Source organism: Magnolia sinica, chromosome 5 (assembly GCF_029962835.1).
Source record: "Magnolia sinica isolate HGM2019 chromosome 5, MsV1, whole genome shotgun sequence".
Classification (NCBI taxonomy): domain Eukaryota; kingdom Viridiplantae; phylum Streptophyta; class Magnoliopsida; order Magnoliales; family Magnoliaceae; genus Magnolia; species Magnolia sinica.
Window position 1 is genome coordinate 4,440,857 of NC_080577.1, and position 18,372 is coordinate 4,459,228.

At 40.4% G+C, this 18,372-nt stretch overlaps 2 protein-coding genes across 5 annotated transcripts; one reads left to right on the forward strand and one right to left on the reverse strand.

Annotated features, from left to right (window-relative positions):
* The first annotated feature begins 612 nt into the window (after window positions 1-612).
* On the forward strand, window positions 613-6,475 carry LOC131245192 (SUN domain-containing protein 5-like). 2 transcript variants are annotated; one of them, XM_058244471.1, is made up of 4 exons: window positions 613-874; window positions 2,084-3,339; window positions 3,445-3,530; window positions 6,053-6,475. In XM_058244471.1, the coding sequence occupies exons 1-4, from the start codon at window positions 739-741 to the stop codon at window positions 6,285-6,287; spliced, it is 1,713 nt and encodes a 570-aa protein (XP_058100454.1). In that variant the 5' UTR covers window positions 613-738; the 3' UTR covers window positions 6,288-6,475. The 2 variants fall into 2 exon arrangements, with proteins under 2 accessions (XP_058100454.1, XP_058100455.1); XM_058244472.1 differs by lacking the exon at window positions 613-874 and adding an exon at window positions 910-1,980.
* A 1,203-nt stretch (window positions 6,476-7,678) lies between these two features.
* LOC131245194 (cyclic pyranopterin monophosphate synthase, mitochondrial) lies at window positions 7,679-9,789 on the reverse strand. Of its 3 annotated transcripts, none has more exons than XM_058244473.1 (2): window positions 9,569-9,789; window positions 7,679-8,506 (listed from the first exon to the last, which is right to left on the reverse strand). In XM_058244473.1, the coding sequence occupies exons 1-2, from the start codon at window positions 9,671-9,673 to the stop codon at window positions 7,916-7,918; spliced, it is 696 nt and encodes a 231-aa protein (XP_058100456.1). In that variant the 5' UTR covers window positions 9,674-9,789; the 3' UTR covers window positions 7,679-7,915. The 3 variants fall into 3 exon arrangements, with proteins under 3 accessions (XP_058100456.1, XP_058100458.1, XP_058100457.1); XM_058244475.1 differs by having other exon boundaries at window positions 7,679-8,727; window positions 9,569-9,700; XM_058244474.1 differs by lacking the exon at window positions 9,569-9,789 and adding an exon at window positions 9,015-9,077.
* Between the last annotated feature and the right edge of the window lie 8,583 nt (window positions 9,790-18,372).

Sequence of the window (18,372 nt, forward strand, 5' to 3'; positions counted from 1 at the left end):
CTGGCGCTGGACCGGGTGCGTCCAGCACTTCGCTTCTTGTGATCCGCGTTCCTATCCACGCAAGTGTCCATGCGCCCGATTCTTACAAAACTCGAGCACGCCCAGCACATCCTCAGGTCGTTGGATCAGTTAATTCCCTCCTCAGTGGTCAAAGACAAAAAAACGAAATGGTTAGATACAGCGCCTGTATCGTAAGTTCCAATACACCACCTTTTTCCTAGAAACATGTTATATAAGTAGATAATCCTATCCGTAAAAACTCGACCGACACTATGAATATCACCAAATAAGGCCTCTCCACATATTCAAGGGAACAAAACATCAATTTCAATGGACAGCCGATGATATGAGTTGGTGAAATAGTGGGGCCCATATAATTAATTTATCGATTGAATTTAGTACAATATGATCAAAAAAGTGTTAAAAACATTTTTATACGGAAAAGATATCTATATATATGCAAATATTTGCGGGAAAAGAATGGATGAACCGTAACTAATGATACAGCTACAGGTACTTTAGCTGATCAAAGAAGAGCCGAAGGGCATTTTCGTCATCTTATCCGAAATTCCCTCGATTTCCGTGGTACAAAGCAGTTCCCGCTAGATGAATACTCAGTCCACCACAGACACGATCTCGAAAACACGAACCAAACGGTCCGAAAAAACCTCAAAACCAAAACCAGAAAAAGGGAAGGAAAAAGGAGCTGCAATTCCCAAATCGTTTCCCGGTTGAGAGATGAAGAAACCTAGAAAGGTTTCTACGAACAGCAGCAAGAAGAGCTTCAACGAACTCTCCATCTCCCTATTCTTCTCCCTTTGGTGCCTCGTCTTTCTATTTTACACTCGCTTCGGCCATAGCCACGGTAACCGAGGTATACGATCCTGATTTCTCCATCGTTTGTGTGGTTTCGATCTTCTGCTTGAAAACCCACCTCTCGTTTTCGATTGTGAACAATACCCATGTCTTCGATTTTCGATCCTCGCTTTTGAAATTCTGCAATTTGGGGCTGTTTCTGTTGATGAGTTTTTCCTTTTTCCTTTTGATCAGAGGTACTTTGCTTTGCGTTTTAATTGATTTATGGACATTGTATAGGGAGAGTCAGGTAAGCATTTGGATCAGTGCTATGCGATCAGGACCATTAATCTGGTTGGTTGATTGGCCATAACCGAAAACTCGTGGTGATTGGACTATCTATCTGAATGCATCGGTGGTCTGCATATGGACGGTTTAGAAATGTTGAGAATGACAGTCCAATGTAAATGTGGAAAAATTACACTGATTCAACAGTTAAGATTGTCCAATTGTAGCGGTTTCTGAGATACGGTCGATCCATGTTGTAAACTACCAGATCAACAGTCACGTTTTCCATGCATAGAGTGGAGGTTGTAGGGGAGAGAGAGCCAATGCTCGTTCGCAATCGCTAGAGTTGCTGCTATTTCTCATCTTGGAATGGCGGTTTTAGGGATGTTGGGTTGTTTTCACGTGTGTGCTTGTCCAAAAGGAATTCTTGCTCACAGTCCAGCAATGTTGGGTTTCCATTTCCTCGGTTGCCTTATTTTCTGTTTGATCTGTTACTTTGAGTAGTTGTAGTAGACATGGATGTGAAGTACTACACTCTGTTAAAGCAATATGTTTTTGGCATGTTCTTTTTTGCAATTTATAGCAGGACGAATGATTCTTTGCATAAAGCATGTACTGAAACGTGCACATAAACAAGATCTGCCATCACAAACCCATTGATCTAAAACTTCCAATCAAAGGACTTTTTGGTGGACTATTGCCCACAACTTTTACTGTCCAAAAGCAAGCTATAGATCAGAAGGCTAGGATTTTTTTATGGTAGTTTCTTGGGACTATGAGGAGGTGGCCCAACAATTGGATAGTTGGCTGATCGAATGGTGATTATGGTTTATACTTTATACACTGAACTTCAGAGTACATCCTACATGCTCAGGACAATTTGTCTTCCATTAATCAGTAGGTTCTTTTCATGCTGAATTTCCATTTTGATTAAATGGGTGTAGAACTCATCCAACTTTTCGTAATGATTTTTCTTTCTTTTCATTTTGCAAATGTACAGATTCATACATCCATGACGGAAGCAGTAATCATAGGACTGATATGCTTTTAGACTATAACTGTTCCTATAATCGTAAAGATTCCATGGTTCTCAATCAGAACTCTTTAGATAATGGGTATTCAGTTCGGGTAAATAATGGTTTACGAGAGGTAGTCGAGGATTTTCTAGGGAACTATGGAATGTTGGAATGCAAGCCACAACCACCAGAGAAAGAACAAAAGAACAAGATATCTTCTCAAGCTGCCTATCTCGGCCTTGATGAGTTCAGAAACAAAACAATGCAAGAAAAAGGGAGGGATGTGCCCAGTCAACATGGAAACATTACCCACAAACTCGAGCCGGGAGGGTCTGAATACAATTATGCCTCCTCAGCGAAGGGAGCAAAGGTTTTGGCTCATAACAAGGAAGCGAAAGGAGCGAGTGATATCTTGGGCAGGGATAAGGACAAATACCTACGGAACCCGTGTTCAGCAGATGTGAAGTTTGTCATTATCGAGCTTTCTGAGGAGACCCTGGTTGACTCGGTTCAAATTGCAAATCTTGAACATTACTCATCCAATTTCAAGGATTTCGAATTGTTGGGGAGTTTGACTTACCCGACGGAGATATGGACCTCTCTTGGAAATTTCATTGCCGAGAACGTCAGGCATGCACAGAGGTTTATGCTTCCGGAGCCCAAATGGGTGAGATACTTGAGGTTGGATTTGATTACTCATTATGGGTCAGAGTTCTATTGCACGTTGAGCTTTTTGGAAGTCTACGGTGTGGATGCTATTGAGCGGATGCTTGAAGATTTGATTGTGGTTTCGGACGAACTGCCTGGTGATCAGTCCACAAATTCAAATCCTGTTGGATTTCTTTCTCCAAGATCAGAAGCAGTCTTTGATGATAAAAAGGATGTGGTTGTTCAAGCTAATGCTGGGGTAGATCCTCCTCTTAAGGGGATAGACAATGGCGATATACAAAAGCTAGATACCCCAAACTCGAAGAATGAGGTTTTGGTAACCAATCCCATTAAAGAAGTTAGGCAACAGTCCAATGGAAGGATACCCAGTGACACCGTTCTGAAGATCTTGATGCAGAAAGTGAGGTCACTCGAGCTGAATCTCTCTGTTTTGGAGGGGTATGTCAAAGAAATGAACCGGAGATACAGTAATGTTTTACCGGATCTTGAGAAGGATATTTCTCAGAATGCCTTGCTTTTGGAGAAAACTATATCTGAGATCAAGGATATCGATGAATGGAAGGAGGTTGTGGTATGTGAATTCCTCTTTTGTACTGTGAATTTGTTGGAACATTTTTTTTTATAGCAGGTGACCTTCGGAACCTCACTGAATTGATCATGTATTGTTTTGTTTCAGGAAAAAAGATTTAGCGACCTTTTGTCTTGGAAATTGAATGTGTCATCTCAAATAGAAGCACTGGTTAGAGAAAATGTCTTCCTCAGGTCAGATTTTTTTATATCATTTCTCTTTTGTTGCTGACTCATTTACCTGCTGGCATGAGTTCAGTTTCAATATCTTAAGTAGATATTTGATACTGACAGATCTCTCAAACACAGTAACACGTCTGATGTGCACTCAATGAAAAATACCATTCTTGTGTCGTGATACATCACAAGTCATATAAAATCAATCATCTGTGTTATACTTCATCTTAGTGTTTGAAAAGTCAAAACCGTAAAATGAATTTTCAGAAAATCCCTTAGAAGAGAAGTTAAAGAGAATCTCATCATCATCTGAGCCTTATCCCAACTAATTGGGTCAGCTGCATGAATCTTTTCTGTCATGCCAATCATAACTTCAGTTAGACCATAGGTCATCAAGTCTTTCTTACTTAGAATCTGTCAATGAAAAAAAAAAGTACAAGAAGAACAGAGAGGAAATAGCACTATTTAAGCCTTACGGATGCGTTTGGATGTTCCCAAGATTTAGCATGGAATGGATGTTTCTCTTGCCAAATTGCAACTTGGGAACCGCGTATCATGATCTTTTATTAGACTGCCCAACTGCCCATATTATAACATGGATATATTTTCCTCCAAAACAGGTTTTGTAGCACAGCCCAAATTAATGAATACTTGAGTAATCATAATGCGAAGGTCAGCAGATATCTGAATTAGCTCTACACCACTTCAAATTTCTTGGAATTATTTAAAATCCTGAGAATTATCAGACTCATATAAAGTTCGCTAATGACTGTTTTAGGGTCTTTGATGGATTAAAGGTTCAATCCAACAGTCAAAACAATTAGAGAATCAGCTATTCATGAGAGTGCATAATCTCAGAACATGGTTGAATGAAATGAGCAAACTATAAGGTCCGTTTAGGTATGGGATCTGCACAGTGATTTAGTCTAATCTTGATTTTTGCAGGCCACCCGTACTCCATGTTGGATTTACCAAGCTAAAGTGGTGGTTTCCTCCACATAATTGCAATTGGCTACTTTTTTAGTTTTTCTGTAACCTCCATAATTGCATTTATGTGGAGGACAGCACTGCTTTAGTGCAGCAAATCTGACATGGAGGACGTGGGGTCTTCCAAAAGCAGGATTAGGCTTAATCTCGATTTTGTAGGATCCCCAAATGGATCCTAAATACAAGGATCTGATGATAAGAAAAGTTTCATCTTTTGTCTTGGGAGGAGGTTTGTAAACCATATTCTGAGAGGGGGGCAACATGAGACTTTTGAAAGAGATGAATTTTGCCCTTCTTGGGAAGTAGTGGTGGAGGTTTGGAACGGAAGAAAATTCTCTATGGAGAAGAATGATTGTAGCTAAATATGGCAGTGAAGATGGGAGATGGTGGACAAGGGACGCTACCTTGTACTGAGCCTCTGGACTTCGGAAAGCCATTGCAAATGTAAATGCTAAATTCAAGGACGGGATTTGATTTGTGGTTGGAGATGGCGAAAAAAATTAAATTCTGGAAGGATGCTTGGGCTATGGACACCTCTTTATGTCTGAGTTTCTGGGTCTGGCCTCTTTAGTGTCAGATGTGGATATCTCAGTTGCGGATTGTTGGTCGGCGATTGGTTCTTTGGGGGTGTGGTCGCCCCGTTGTCATCGGAATTTTTCTGATGAAGATTTTGAAGACTTCTTGCTGCTTCTCCAAAATATTCATGCGGTTCGTCCGATTCCTAGGGAGCAAGATAAGTTGGTGTGAAGATTTGAAAGATCGGGCCGTTTCTCAGCTTCCTCCTTCCATGCTTTGCTTCGCTCCTCCGATAGGGGCCCAGGCCTTGACGGCTATGCTTTGGCGGTATGGTGCTCCCCTGAAGGTGGTGGCGTTTGGATGGCTTGTTGGTAGAAAGAGAGTCCCAACTATCAACAATCTTCGGGATGGCTTGTTGATAGAAAGAGAGTCCCAACTATCAACAATCTTCGGGATGGCTTGTTGGTAGAAAGAGAGTCCCGACTATCAAGTGAATGATGATCCTGAATATGTGTTCTCAACGTAAGGATGATGAGGAGTCAGTGGATCACCTTTTTCTACATTGCTGCTGCTCCTTGAAGATATGGGATTCTATCCTATCCTCGTTCAATGTGCAGTGTTGTATGCTAGCTTCGGTGGATAGATTCTTAGTGGAGGGCCACGGTGTTTGCCTCCCGAAGCCTTCTTGTGCGGAGTGGAGGCTGGTGATCTTAGCATCCTTTTGGGGTATTAGGGGAAGAGAGGAACGGGCGATGCTTCAATATTCTTGTTAATGATGTTGATGTTGTTATTCACTCAGTGAAATCCCTTGTAGCCAAGTGGGCTTCTTGTATCTCTCTTTTGAAAGATAGGTCTTTGCTTATTAGGGTTGTAAGCTTTCCTGTGCCATCTTGGTGCCTTCTTAATGAAGTCTATTTATCTTTCAAAACAAACAAACAAACAAACAAACAAACAAATGATCCCAAGTAGAATTGCGAGAAAAAGGCTTTTGCTTCTTCGTTTGCTTCCTTTGACCTTTTAATTCATGTTGATTGCAGATTGGGCATTGAGAAGGTTTTAAGCGATCGAGCAACTATGGAAAACAAGGAGCTCGCGGTGCTTGCTGTGAGTTTTTCCTTTGCATGTGTGGCTTTTCTCAAGTTAGTTGTGGATCAGATCATGATGCTATTCAGAACTTGTGAGCCTGAGAAGAGTGGGTGGACAAGTAAGGGTTGGCTTTTGATACTTGTCAGTAGCAGCATGACAACCTTCATCGCCTTACTGTATAACTGATTTCTCCAGCTTGTATAGCAGCCAAAGGTTATTCTCCTGATGACTCTCCTTCATCCCATGGCATTTGGCCTGTTTGTAAGATACTTTTGATGAGTAAAAAGTGGGGAAATTTTGTCCAGAAAATCCCAGATGTTTTGAGGGATCAGAACCGCCCTGGTTGGTGCAATTGAAAAGATCACCATTCCCAATTTTGGTTTGTTAAAGAATGAGCCATCTATTGGCTATCTTCCATTTTATCCATGGCATCCATTTTCTTTTTTATAGGATTTTTTGTTTTTTAATAGCAACATGTTAGAAGACCAAGTCTGCCTAGTAGTGAGCAACCAACTGGTCCCAAGCTAGGGTAAAGGATGGTTGATTTTAGTCGGGCAGCAGCAATCGTGAGAAAGCTGCTCTAGATAGCTGGGACTATGCCATGATTGTGACGACGACAACGATGAAGTACTCTTTTCACGTGTCTATGTTTGTTGGGGGATTTTTTTTTTTCTTCTGGTTTGTATTATTTGCCCCCGGGCTTTTTAATAGAATTCTTTGCCATTCCAACAAAAAAAAAAAAATGTTTCTTGGTTTTTGTAGGCCATATTTAGGTTGCATTTGGTAGTGCACCCAATCTACATACAGTTCAATATGCTGGTAAGGCGAGATTTTGAACTTCCCAAACTGTTTGGGACTGGAAAACAAAACCCAACATGGCAATTTTATCAGTTGGAAATGTTAAAGCAATTCATTCGTCCTTGGAAAGGTCAATCATCGTGTTCATCTCACATTTGATATCTGGGCCATGTACCAAGGGCTCTATCTGAGCATGCACTTTCTCAAAAGCTAGGCTAGTCTAATAATCAGGTGGGCTCTCCAAGTACAAAGAACATAGGCCATTGCAGATTTTGTTCCTAACCATTTGTTTTCTTCCTACAAGTGTGCCCACTGTTGGGTGTAGTAGCCTAATTTATGTGCCTGGGCATGTTCACAGTCCGCCTCACCTGATGATGGGCTTGGATGGTGCACATATGTGCCATGTTGGAATTACTGCAGTATCCTCTTATCAGTGCTTTGCTTTTCCACCCGGAAAGAAAAATTCAACTAATTTTCAATCAGTGTTTGGAGGAGCAAAATGTCAACTTGCAGAAATGGATTCCACCTGCCCTTACTTCCCAATGTACCCTCGACGGCTTCAGGCCACTGTTACATTCAATAGAACTTTCCTGATTAGTGATGAGTTCTCATGAGCCCTTTTTGCTCAGGCTCTGCCATTATTTGAAAATCAGAGATTTGGGACTCGTATAATACGGCAGGCTCCAATGGGTGTAGTAAGTGTCAAACTGGTCTAATTGAACAGAGGAGATCTGAACGTGATAAAGGAGCATTTGAAATCTGAACTTGGAACACTAGGATTTCAAACATGCTCTAAACATTAACAAAAACCCCAAAAATCCATTGATAGAAATGGAAGAATAGAAATCTATGGGGGGAAAAAAGAAAAGTATTGGGCATTTTTAAAAAAAAAAAGAAAAAATTCATGCGTCCGCCGGAAATACAAAAACCCAATCCAGCATTACAATGTTATTTTTTTTCCCTCCCTTTTCCATTTCTTCTACACCAAACACCATCAAAATTCTTTAGACATGACTCTACTGCTTTCTAGACCATTCCCCACTCTTCCCTCCACTCTTGCGCTCTAGGCGCACATCTGTGATCTGGATGTCCTTTGAAGCAGCTTTGCACATGTCATACACCGTGAGACCTGCTACTGTCACAGCAGTCATTGCTTCCATCTCTACACCTGTCTTCCCCGTTGTTGCAGCCTCCCCTTCGATATCAACACTAAAATCCTTCTCATTCAGCTTTAGATCAACATGGATGTGCGTTAGACTAATGTTGTGGCATAGAGGAATGAGATTGCTTGTCTGCTTCGCTGCACTAATTCCCGCAATCTTCGCAACATTGAGGACGTCCCCTTTTGCTATTTGATTGGCTGCAACCAAATTGAATGCCATCTCTCCTAGAGTAACTCTGCAACTGGCAATGGCGACTCTCTTGCTGTCTTCTTTTGCACAGATGTCCACCATCTGTGCCCCACCACTGCGATCGACATGGGTCAGACCCAGTTCATTTTCACCCGAGTCAAGAATAATGGGTTGAGGCTCTTGAGCGATAGGTGAGTCACTGCTAGAGCCATGGTTAGCCACAGAAGGAGGCATTCCAAAAATTGACTCCATCTCCTGAAAACAAGATTCAAGTAGGGAGCAGTGAGGATTGAAAGTCGAATTGGGGCTGTGAGAGTACTTTGCAAAATCGCAGGATTATTGATTCTGGCTGATGTGGGTTTCATCCAAATCACAGATTAGTTGAGAACCAATCACTGTCATCATCATTTCTTCCCAACCAACAAACAATCTTGCCAACAGAATTGCAGTCATCCACACTTCCATTCGCCTGCCAGCTGAGAGCACATTGCGACATGAGAAAACAACAAATTGGCATGCGCACACACTGTCATAAATGGAAAAGAGTAGAGCGCTGCAGAATTGAGTTGGTGTCTGCCCATTATTTCATAAGAAAGAGGATGAGATGGTTATGAAACCAAGCCTTCAACCATGAAAATTCCCAGAACCTGCTGTGTTTGGATGCACAAGTGCATTGCATTGAAAGTGAAGTAATTACAATTTGGAGCCCAGAACCACTCAATATGAATGCTAAGAAGTTACAATTCGGTGATGCTAGCCTTACTTGGGTGATAATCAAATTGCAATTCGATAGTTCATCCAAACACGCCATGCAAGGCTCTAACCAAACAAGCTGGGAAGGCACCAAATCTAGAGAAATATCTCTTGAAGCATAACGGATTCATCTCGATTCAGGAATGGATGAGTCTCTGAAACCAGCTCTCCACATGCTGTACATGTGATCCAGGCCGTTCATCGGGTGGGCCCTGCAATAGCTGTGATGTAAGGGCGGTCCATTCATTGGCTCTGTCAATCGCCACGTATGCGTGCCAACCATCAGTTTCTTTCATCCACTGTGCAGCCTGCTCGGACAAAAACATCCCGGCCTGAATTTCAGACGACGGCTCATATGATGAGTGGCCCACCTGATGAACGACCCAGAAGTCGGATTACACGTTCAAGATCTTACTCCAACGAGTAGCCATCATTGGGATCGATATTCTCAGCTGGAATCCATGAACAGGGTCCAAACCAAATGAAAATTGCAAATTGCAATTTCTACAGTGAATCCAAACGAGCCCTTACATATAGTCATATAGAGAGAGAAACGTGATTTACCTTGTTGAGCTCCGCAACTGCCCCATCGATGCTATTTCTGGAGTTGAAGAACCTTCTCAGATGAGAAGAACGGACTGCAGTTCGTCTCAGTAACACGGCCGCCATGAAATGCGATAAATCGAATCCAATGAAAGAGAAAACAGAAAAACCCCAACCCTAATGAAAGGAAGGCAACACAAAACCCTCTTCCGAGATAATCGAGGAATGCTCAGCCCAGTCGCGCGTATGGAAAACCATTTCCACGCGCCCTTCGGTTAGTACACTTGAATATGGCAACTGGCAATGGTCCAGTGACCCGCCGGCCCGGCTTTGGACGGGACCTGGACTTGGGCCGTAGATCGGGCTTGCATGGCCCAATCAATTTCTGGGCCGGGCTGGGGTGGTAGGGAACCTCAAGCGTACCTTAGGTTTTTTAAAACTTCTAATTTTGTTAACAGCAAATCAGCAATTGTTTGTGATATTTACATCTCTGCAAAACAAGTTGTTAATCACTTCAAAAAAAAAAAAAAGCACAGCTCTCTCTACTCCACGTGGCTGGGCACGAGCCGTTCATTTAGGTCCCATTCTCTCCACATGGGTCAGTGCAGGAAGATATCCATTTGAGTTAATCAAAGATATTATTAAAATAATAAAATAAATGATGATGAATGGTTGGATCTAGCAGTGACAAAAGATCAATGGTCAGATCTCGCAACAGTGGATGATCAACGGCCATATCCAACAAAAATAGATAATCAACGGTTGAAACTAGCAATCAATGATGTCGTAGATGTTATGGCCCAATTAATTGTTTAGATATGTGTGCTCTAAAAGGCTAATTGTTTATATATTAATTAATCTTGTTTATTGACGACCACTTAGTTGAATGAAATATACTTTCATATATTTAGCAGGTTAATCTCTCTTGTAGATTGAAAAAGAATGAAGTAGGTACAATGGCCACAATGGCTAATGAAAAGTTATGTCTATGGGTTCTTGAGTATCTTAAATTCTATAATTGAGCGTCCTTGAATTAGTTGTGGAACTAATGACGAGTTAGGATGATCCAATCTCCACCATTGGACATTTTGCAATATGGGAGTGTAATTCACTTGTGTTATGAGTACTTGTGTTGGGCTTGATTGGAAATTTTATATTGGTAGGGCACATCATATCTCCCAACTAAGGAACCCATCATGCTTCGATTGAATTGACTTAATCGTGTGTTAGCTTTAGTTAATCCTTATATCTAAATTTATAGCCTTATCATACCGTTTAAAGTTACATAGTGACCAATATATAGGCGCTCTCTGATGTGCACATTAATACATGGTAGAAGCCTTACATGCAGCCATAAAGGATCCATAAGTCTTCCTAAGACTTAGTCGTGGATTGATTTTATCAACCAGATCGTCTTAATTGTTTTGAGGATGATTAATCCTAGTAATTTTATTTATTTTATTTTTTTTGGGGAAAGTTTTTCAGATGCTTTTAATCATTAAAGCTCTTATATTCACCCTCGAAGTATTTTAATCAAACTTGATGGGCATCCAAAGGCAAAGGATGAATACTACAGATAATGAATAGATTTTAGTCAATTCGAGCACATGGATAAATAAAATTGCAAACTTTTAATGATGTAACTCTGAACAGTGCCACCCACGCCCTCACTTCCTCGGTACTTTTCTGTTTATTTTGGTTAGTATAATTTGAGGTGTGGTGTTAACTCAGATACAGTAATATATTTAATAACTCGGAATCATCATTAGGTAAAATGAAACTTTAGGAGCTACAGCCAGCTAGAAACTATATAATCACTTAAGGGTTGAAGAATTATAATTCCCAAACTCAAGTGACTCCTACAGTTAGTCAACAATTATAAATTTTGAAGAAGAGCATCAATGACAAAAAAGGAAGGAGTTAAGCACTCTTTTTTGCTTGCACTTAACAAATTTTACTTTACGGGATTTAATAGTTTTTCAAAGATTTGAGTAGAACTTTGACAATATTTACTTCTAGCTTTATTTCACAGAGTTTAAATCCCTGAGTAGGTAAATAAAGTTTAAAAAAAAAAAGATGAATGTAAATAGATAAAGAAAATTGCATAAATAAATAAGAGTGAGTGTGTTGCTGGTGTTCTTGGTATGTGTAGAGTTGAATATATATTGATTTGAGATGCGACAAGGAAAAAGGAAGACCAGACAATTTCTTTACAAAATGAATGGTTTGATATTCCTAATTCTAACTCTGCTCTTGTGTTTTAGCGGCTTCTTTGATCTTCATCTCCTAAGTTAGGCTAAGTTTTGGGGGATCAAAATCACAACTAGGTGCTGCACATGCACCTTGCAATCCCAAAATCCCCCCAAACCCCTCCTGTCATCTCTCTCACTCAGAGTTCCTCCTTTCCTTATTGGTTAAGTAGTCTCGGAATGGTCGCTAGGATGGGATATATATAAATGAAAAGTGCACTAGCGGTTTTCTATAAACCGCTGGTAAATTATAGGCTACGCTTATAGGTTGTCGATCGGATAAAATGTTAAGGTGCGAGGCCTATGGGTAGGCTGCTTTCCGGAAACCAATAGTCATTAGAAGACCACCTGTCAATTTTTGTTGTTTTTGGCCCCCAGGTGCTACAGGTATAATTTCAGAAAACCGGTGGTGATTAAATGACCTCCTGTTGGATTTTTTAGGGTTTTTAGGAGTCAAGATGTGCGGCATTGATTTTCTTTTCATTGATTTTAGCACAGGTCGATTAGATCCGCCAGTTGTCTTCAAGAGATGTCGGGGATCCTTTCAACTTGGTGAGTTCCAATTTTTCCATTGTTGGAGCTTGAAAAATGTGGCTTGATTGAAGATGTGCACAGCTGAAGTTTTCAGGTAAGTTGGACGATCGATCGACCGGTATTTGATTTCATAGAGTTGCAGGCCTGCCAATTTAGTTCATTAGTTATTTTCACAACTGGCCAAAAGCTTATCCTACCCAGCTAGTATAATTTTATTTTTATTTTTTAAATGGACTTTGAGTCTCTCAAAGATGTCTTATCGAAGCCTGACTAAAAGCCAAATAGTTTAATCTCATTTTGAGTGTGGTGTCTATAGTAGTGCATATCACAGCCTATAGGGTGTAAATCCTATCTTCCCAAGGGCGCGAAAGAGATGTTTGAAAACTTTCCATATTTCATGAAACCCTAAAAATAATGATTTTTCGGACACTGGAATGTGTGTGATCCACATAATGCACAATCTATACCCAAATGAAGCCGACGGTACTCTGCGTTCCATTGCAAGTGTAGCCAGATTTTTGCTGTGGTGCTTTGGAACTTCATTTTCCAAAAAATGGGAGAACTATGGAAAAGTGTTGAGCCTCAAAAGAGTAAGATGAGAGTTAATATTGGAACCACTAACATGCATGTTTAAACCATCCGTTCTTTTTGTACAATGGTGGATGATTGACCAGGATACAAGCTGGCTTGGGCCATTAGTTATTGGTACGAGCCAGGCCCTTGGGCCAACTTTAGGCACCCAAGCCCACCCGATACAGTTTGTCTAATGACCACCTTAAAATTTGCACACGTGCATGGTTAATTTGCCACAAGTGAGAGGTAAGGGCCAAAAAGTGCGGTTAAGCGCCTTATTTAATTGTTGTGATCCACATAGGAATGAACCAAAATTACCTTTTGGAATGATTAATAATCTTGCATAATCGTTTGCACATATGGGAACCTGTGCTTGCCAGCTCCTTCATGCAACACTCTTCTTCCCTTATGTTTTAGCAGATTTTACACATCAGGGCCCATTAGAGGTGGACATCGAGTGGAGTCGGACCGGATTGGGTCCAACTCGACTTAGTCCGAAACTTTCAATGCCCTCACCCGAACTCAATCCTGTTTGGAACTGAATCTGGGTCCTCTAACTCGATTCGATCCATCACACCGCTGGCCTGACCCGAACCAAGTCCAACTCGGTCAAGGAGACCGAGTCGGATCAAGTTAGGTATGATTCGGATCAAATCGTCTATTTCAATGGTAGAAGTTCAAAACCCCATTGCTTTTTGCAATGTGGTCCACTTGATCTTTAGATCTTTCTTATTTTGTGGCTCAAGCTTAAGATGAGCCCGCCAAATGGATGGACGGTTTGGATATAACACATACCTCATGATGGGACCCACCTAACTTGCTAACATCAATACACCAGCCAGCCTGGTGCGTTGCTACACCTGCGAGGCAACCAGTCCGCTTCAATCACGTACAAACGTTGAGAGGGTGATGGGTTACCCTCCCATTAAAACATTCATGATCATTTTTTAGGCCCACAAAGGTGTGGTTCACAAATCCAGACCATCCATTATTTGTATCTCACTTGGATGAGGGGTCAAACCAAGTTTCAAATGCATCCAAATGTTAGGTGGGCCCTACCAAGTTCTTTTATATGTTTTAGGAATGCCTTCACATGATTTTAGATGGTATGGCCCACCTGAGTTCTGTATACGGCTGATTTTTGGCATATCCCATAATTTAAAGGGGACCCATCAAATGCACGGTATTGATGTTCGACACGCATCACGATGGGCCCCACAAAGCTCAACTACATAGAACCATTCCCTTATCCGTGTCAGAACTCGGTGCTCCATGCACCTCAAGTCATGAGCTGAGAGGAGGGATTGGCTACTCCCCTGCCACCGGCCAATGCCTGATGGTCGGTGCTTTGTGGACCCACCATGATGTATTTATTTCATCCATGTCATCCATCTATTTTTCTAGATCATTTTATGGTATTTAAAAAAATGAGGTATATCCCAATCTCAAGTGGACAACATTACAGGAAATAATGTTGAATAAACATTGTGCGGATGGGGTCGGATAGGATTCCAGATCGGATCGGTTCGAATTGACATTGAGCAGAACTCGATCCGATGAATGGTCGGATCTGACTGTGCCAACTCAATCCGGCTCGATCCTAGCCTTCGGTTTGGATCGGATCCATCGGATTGGGTCGAATCCGTCGGATCGGTCCAGATTCTGCCCAGCTCTAGTGCCCATCAATGACCACGATTCCGACTGCCTGCATCAACCCAAGTTGCGTTGATCGACGGTTGATGTTGGGCGTGGGAATGGAGTCGACACCGTGGTGCCATAGCAAGCCAATCCCTGGACCTAGAGCTGCAAAACGACCGAATTTGGGCCATATGGAGAGGCCCAAATCCACCTGATGAGAGCCCGTTTGTTGCTAGGCCCATTACCCAATTCCTGAGGGCCTAATATTTGTACGGTAGGGCCATTACTCAATTCAAGAGGGCCTAGATTTGGACGCTAGGCCCATTACCCAATACATGAGATTAACCATCCATGGTTCATACCTTTTGCCTAACCCTTCATTATTTAATGTAAGGGACCCCACGTGTTAAAAGGACACGTGAGTCCATCTATCATATATATCTTACAAGCCCATTAGAATTGTGTATTATATACCAATTCTTTATGCAATGGACACAACTTTATTCATAGACAAATATTGTTGGGTCTTGATTAGGAACAACCTTTGGGGCGTTTTACCTTTTACCCAAATATATAGGGTTAATATTAACCGTTGATATTGGTAAAAGAAGGGAAAATAGTTATAGAAACTAGAATGATTCTGTCCATTAAGCTCAAGATGGTTAGACATCGTAATCCCAACCTATTCAACGGTTAATATTAACTATATCTTGGTTCCAAATCAGATTTCCTTCTAAATGGTTTATTGCGATAAAACCATGGATCAATCCTTAGTCTAATTGAAGGTTGAAACTGGTTGCGCTAGCCACCAAAATAACCTCAATAAGTGAAAATTTTCTATTTTAGAATTGTATTCATGAAATTTGATAACTTCTCATGTGAGATGAAGATCGCATGAGTTTCCATTTGTATCCATAGTGAATGGTAATCAGAACAAAGGGGAATCATTGTTTAAAACAACATGAGCTGTGGAGAGCTTATTGGTGTTGATAATATAAGTTTAAGAGGTCTATCTCACCTAAAAGTGTTACACATTAGATTTATGTAATCAACATTGATTAGCTTCGTGATCAGTAAAGGAGATATCACAATGATGAGCTATGCTTTTGTCAAAATTGATGTATACCTACCGTCATTCTGATTAATTTGATTTAAGGCCCTAAGCAATTGAATAATAGTGCAATGTTTGATATTCAATTTGTATTCATGCATTGCTTAAATGAGGCATATCTATTAATTTGTGTAAGTGTCTGTTTTGTACATTAAGCTATGGACTTTTCCAACATTTCAACTCAATATAATGTCATACCGTCCTCAACTAGAACCACCCTTAATTGAAAGAGTCTATTGAGATTTTCATGGGTTGCATGAACTTGGACCTTAATCTGAAAGAGCAGCAACCTCCTAAATCATCTGGCTTCAACTCGGAATTAGAGATTGTACATTATAAAACTTGAGCCAAGTCTAACAAAGTGTCTCAAATTTATTAAACATTTGATTTATGAGACAATGGTGTTATGCCTAACATTGAGAATGCTAATAAATTCCTGACCTAACTAGAAAACCAATTTCAAAACTCGGATAAAGCAAAGACAAGTTCACTTTTGTACAAATTGACTAATACAATCTTATAACAAGGCATGGATTGGGTACTACCCCGACCAAGACCTCACTAGAGACTGGCAGTCCTGTCAGGGGCTCTGTAGGGCCCACCGTGATGTATATATTTTATCCATGTTGTCCATCCATTTTGACGAATCAATTTAGGGCATGGGCTCTAAAAGTAGGCAGATTGAAGGCTCAAGTGGACCACACTACAAGAAGCTATGGGGATTGAAAGTCTACCATCGAAAACTTACTAGCAACGACATAAGTTTTGGATCAAGATGATATTTATTTTTTCCCTTCATACGAGTACATGTGAACTTGTGAACAGGTTGCATGGCAAATAAATATCATAGTGGTCCTTAAGAAGTTTTTAAGGATTGGTGTGGTCCACTTGAGCCTTCGATTTGCCTTCTTTTTGAACTCACGCCTTAAAATGATCTCTCAAAATAGATGGACGGCTTGAATAAAACATTTACATCACTAAAGGCTCCACACAGACCCTGACATGATCACTTGTCTCTAGGTAGGTCCTGGTGATGGTAGGACCTAATCCGTGTCCCTTATAACAGCCATAGAAATCTCTGTGAGCACATCATTGAGCTATCTAGTGTGATTTTGAAAATTCAAATACAGGGCATAAAGATAAATGATGAGCTTTTAGTTTTTTTTTTTTTTCCTGAACTCTTTCCCTCCTTAGTTTGGTCCATTCCAAATCAACTATAACACTCACAAAAAGAAATGAACATTGAACAACTTAATATTTCAGTGCATTCAAAAAGAACAGAGGCTCAGTATGTAAGGAATCTCTAAGTAAGGACATAGTAAGAATATGAAGAAATAAAATACTGAAAAACAAGTTTTATGTTCTACAACCAGTGGTCAGTCTCAACTTGAAGATCAATTAAAGAAAAAATTGGCTAAGAAGGATGTTTGCTTCTTTGGTAAGAAGTCATGAAAAGAAAAAATATATTTAATTTCAGGAATGACTCATAAAGAATGGTAAGAATCTTATTTTAGTTTGTATTCAAATCTAATCTAACTAATGTGTCAATAAATTCTTGGTGGATAGATTACGGTGCTTTCGTTCACATATGTAATTCCATACACACGGGGCATTAACATAAACAATTTGTTGCAAAAGGCTAGAAAAGCCAAAAATAATAATGACACAAACCAATTATACGTAACATGATATATTGTAGCATTGAGATCCCACCAATATTCTTGCACTCATTCATGCGTTAAAAGTACATATTGAGTTGTTTACCCATTTCAAACAACAAAACATTAGGGCATGTATGTGGAATCCAAAGGAAAAGAAAGAAAAATAAAATAATAATTATCAAATGATGATTTTCATGAGAACTATTAAAACATCGACTCCAAATTTGAGTTCTTGTTTGGGTAGCGAGTGAAAATCTTATGTTCCTCGTATAATACTCTATTTCTTATGCCAAAATGCAAAATTTTATTTTTTAGAATTATTAGGCAGAGACGAGAAAAACTAAAAGAAAATGAAAAAGAAGAAGAAGAAGAAGAAGAAGAAGAAGAAGAAAAAGCTAATAAGAAAGGGAAAATAAAAAAAACCTAGAATACAACAAACCCAACTAGCAAGTTGAAAAAACCAAAAGACCCAATTCCATCCAATCTCTTAAAAACGACATAACCCTAGCTAAAACCCCAAACAAAGATTGCTTCTTATTATTATTTCTCTCCTCCCAAATTGACCAAAGAACCACAAGGAGAGCTAATCTCCATCTTTTCTTACCAAGTTTTCCGCCATAGCCAGCATGCTAGGAGAGAAAAAGCCCTTCGATAGACAGAGTCATCACCAAGGAGACCTCAACGAGGGTGAAGAAACCACCTCCAAATTTAATAGGAGAACGAGAATTGGAGGAGCAAATGATCTACAGATTTCGCATCCTCCAAACACAGCAAGCACACATTGGGTAGGACCATGCCTCTCTTGGAGTGCCTACCAGCAAAGTGAATGTCGCGACCTTGGAAGGGACCTCATAGACCCCAAATCAGTCTTGAATGAGAGTTGATACAAACTTCTGGCTGCAAAAGATATGAGTAAAAGGACCACTAATGAGGACATACGAGCACCATTCAGGGTATACTAGAGGAGGAGAGCTTTAGCACCAGTTCCAGCATCTCTATGCTTGGATGATCATTATATAGGGCCCAGATCGACTACATAGCCATGTTGGATCCGTCCTG

Bases quoted from the DNA above. Each gene is read 5' to 3' on its own strand.
- LOC131245192 (XM_058244471.1), top strand. From the start codon at position 739: ATGAAGAAACCTAGAAAGGTTTCTACGAACAGCAGCAAGAAGAGCTTC. The intron at 875-2,083 runs GTATACGATCCT...GCAAATGTACAG, and splicing joins CCATAGCCACGGTAACCGAG to ATTCATACATCCATGACGGA. The intron at 3,531-6,052 runs GTCAGATTTTTT...TGTTGATTGCAG, and splicing joins AGAGAAAATGTCTTCCTCAG to ATTGGGCATTGAGAAGGTTT.
- LOC131245194 (XM_058244473.1), bottom strand. From the start codon at position 9,673: ATGGCGGCCGTGTTACTGAGACGAACTGCAGTCCGTTCTTCTCATCTG. The intron at 8,507-9,568 runs GTAAATCACGTT...TCTTGTTTTCAG, and splicing joins CAGTTGCGGAGCTCAACAAG to GAGATGGAGTCAATTTTTGG.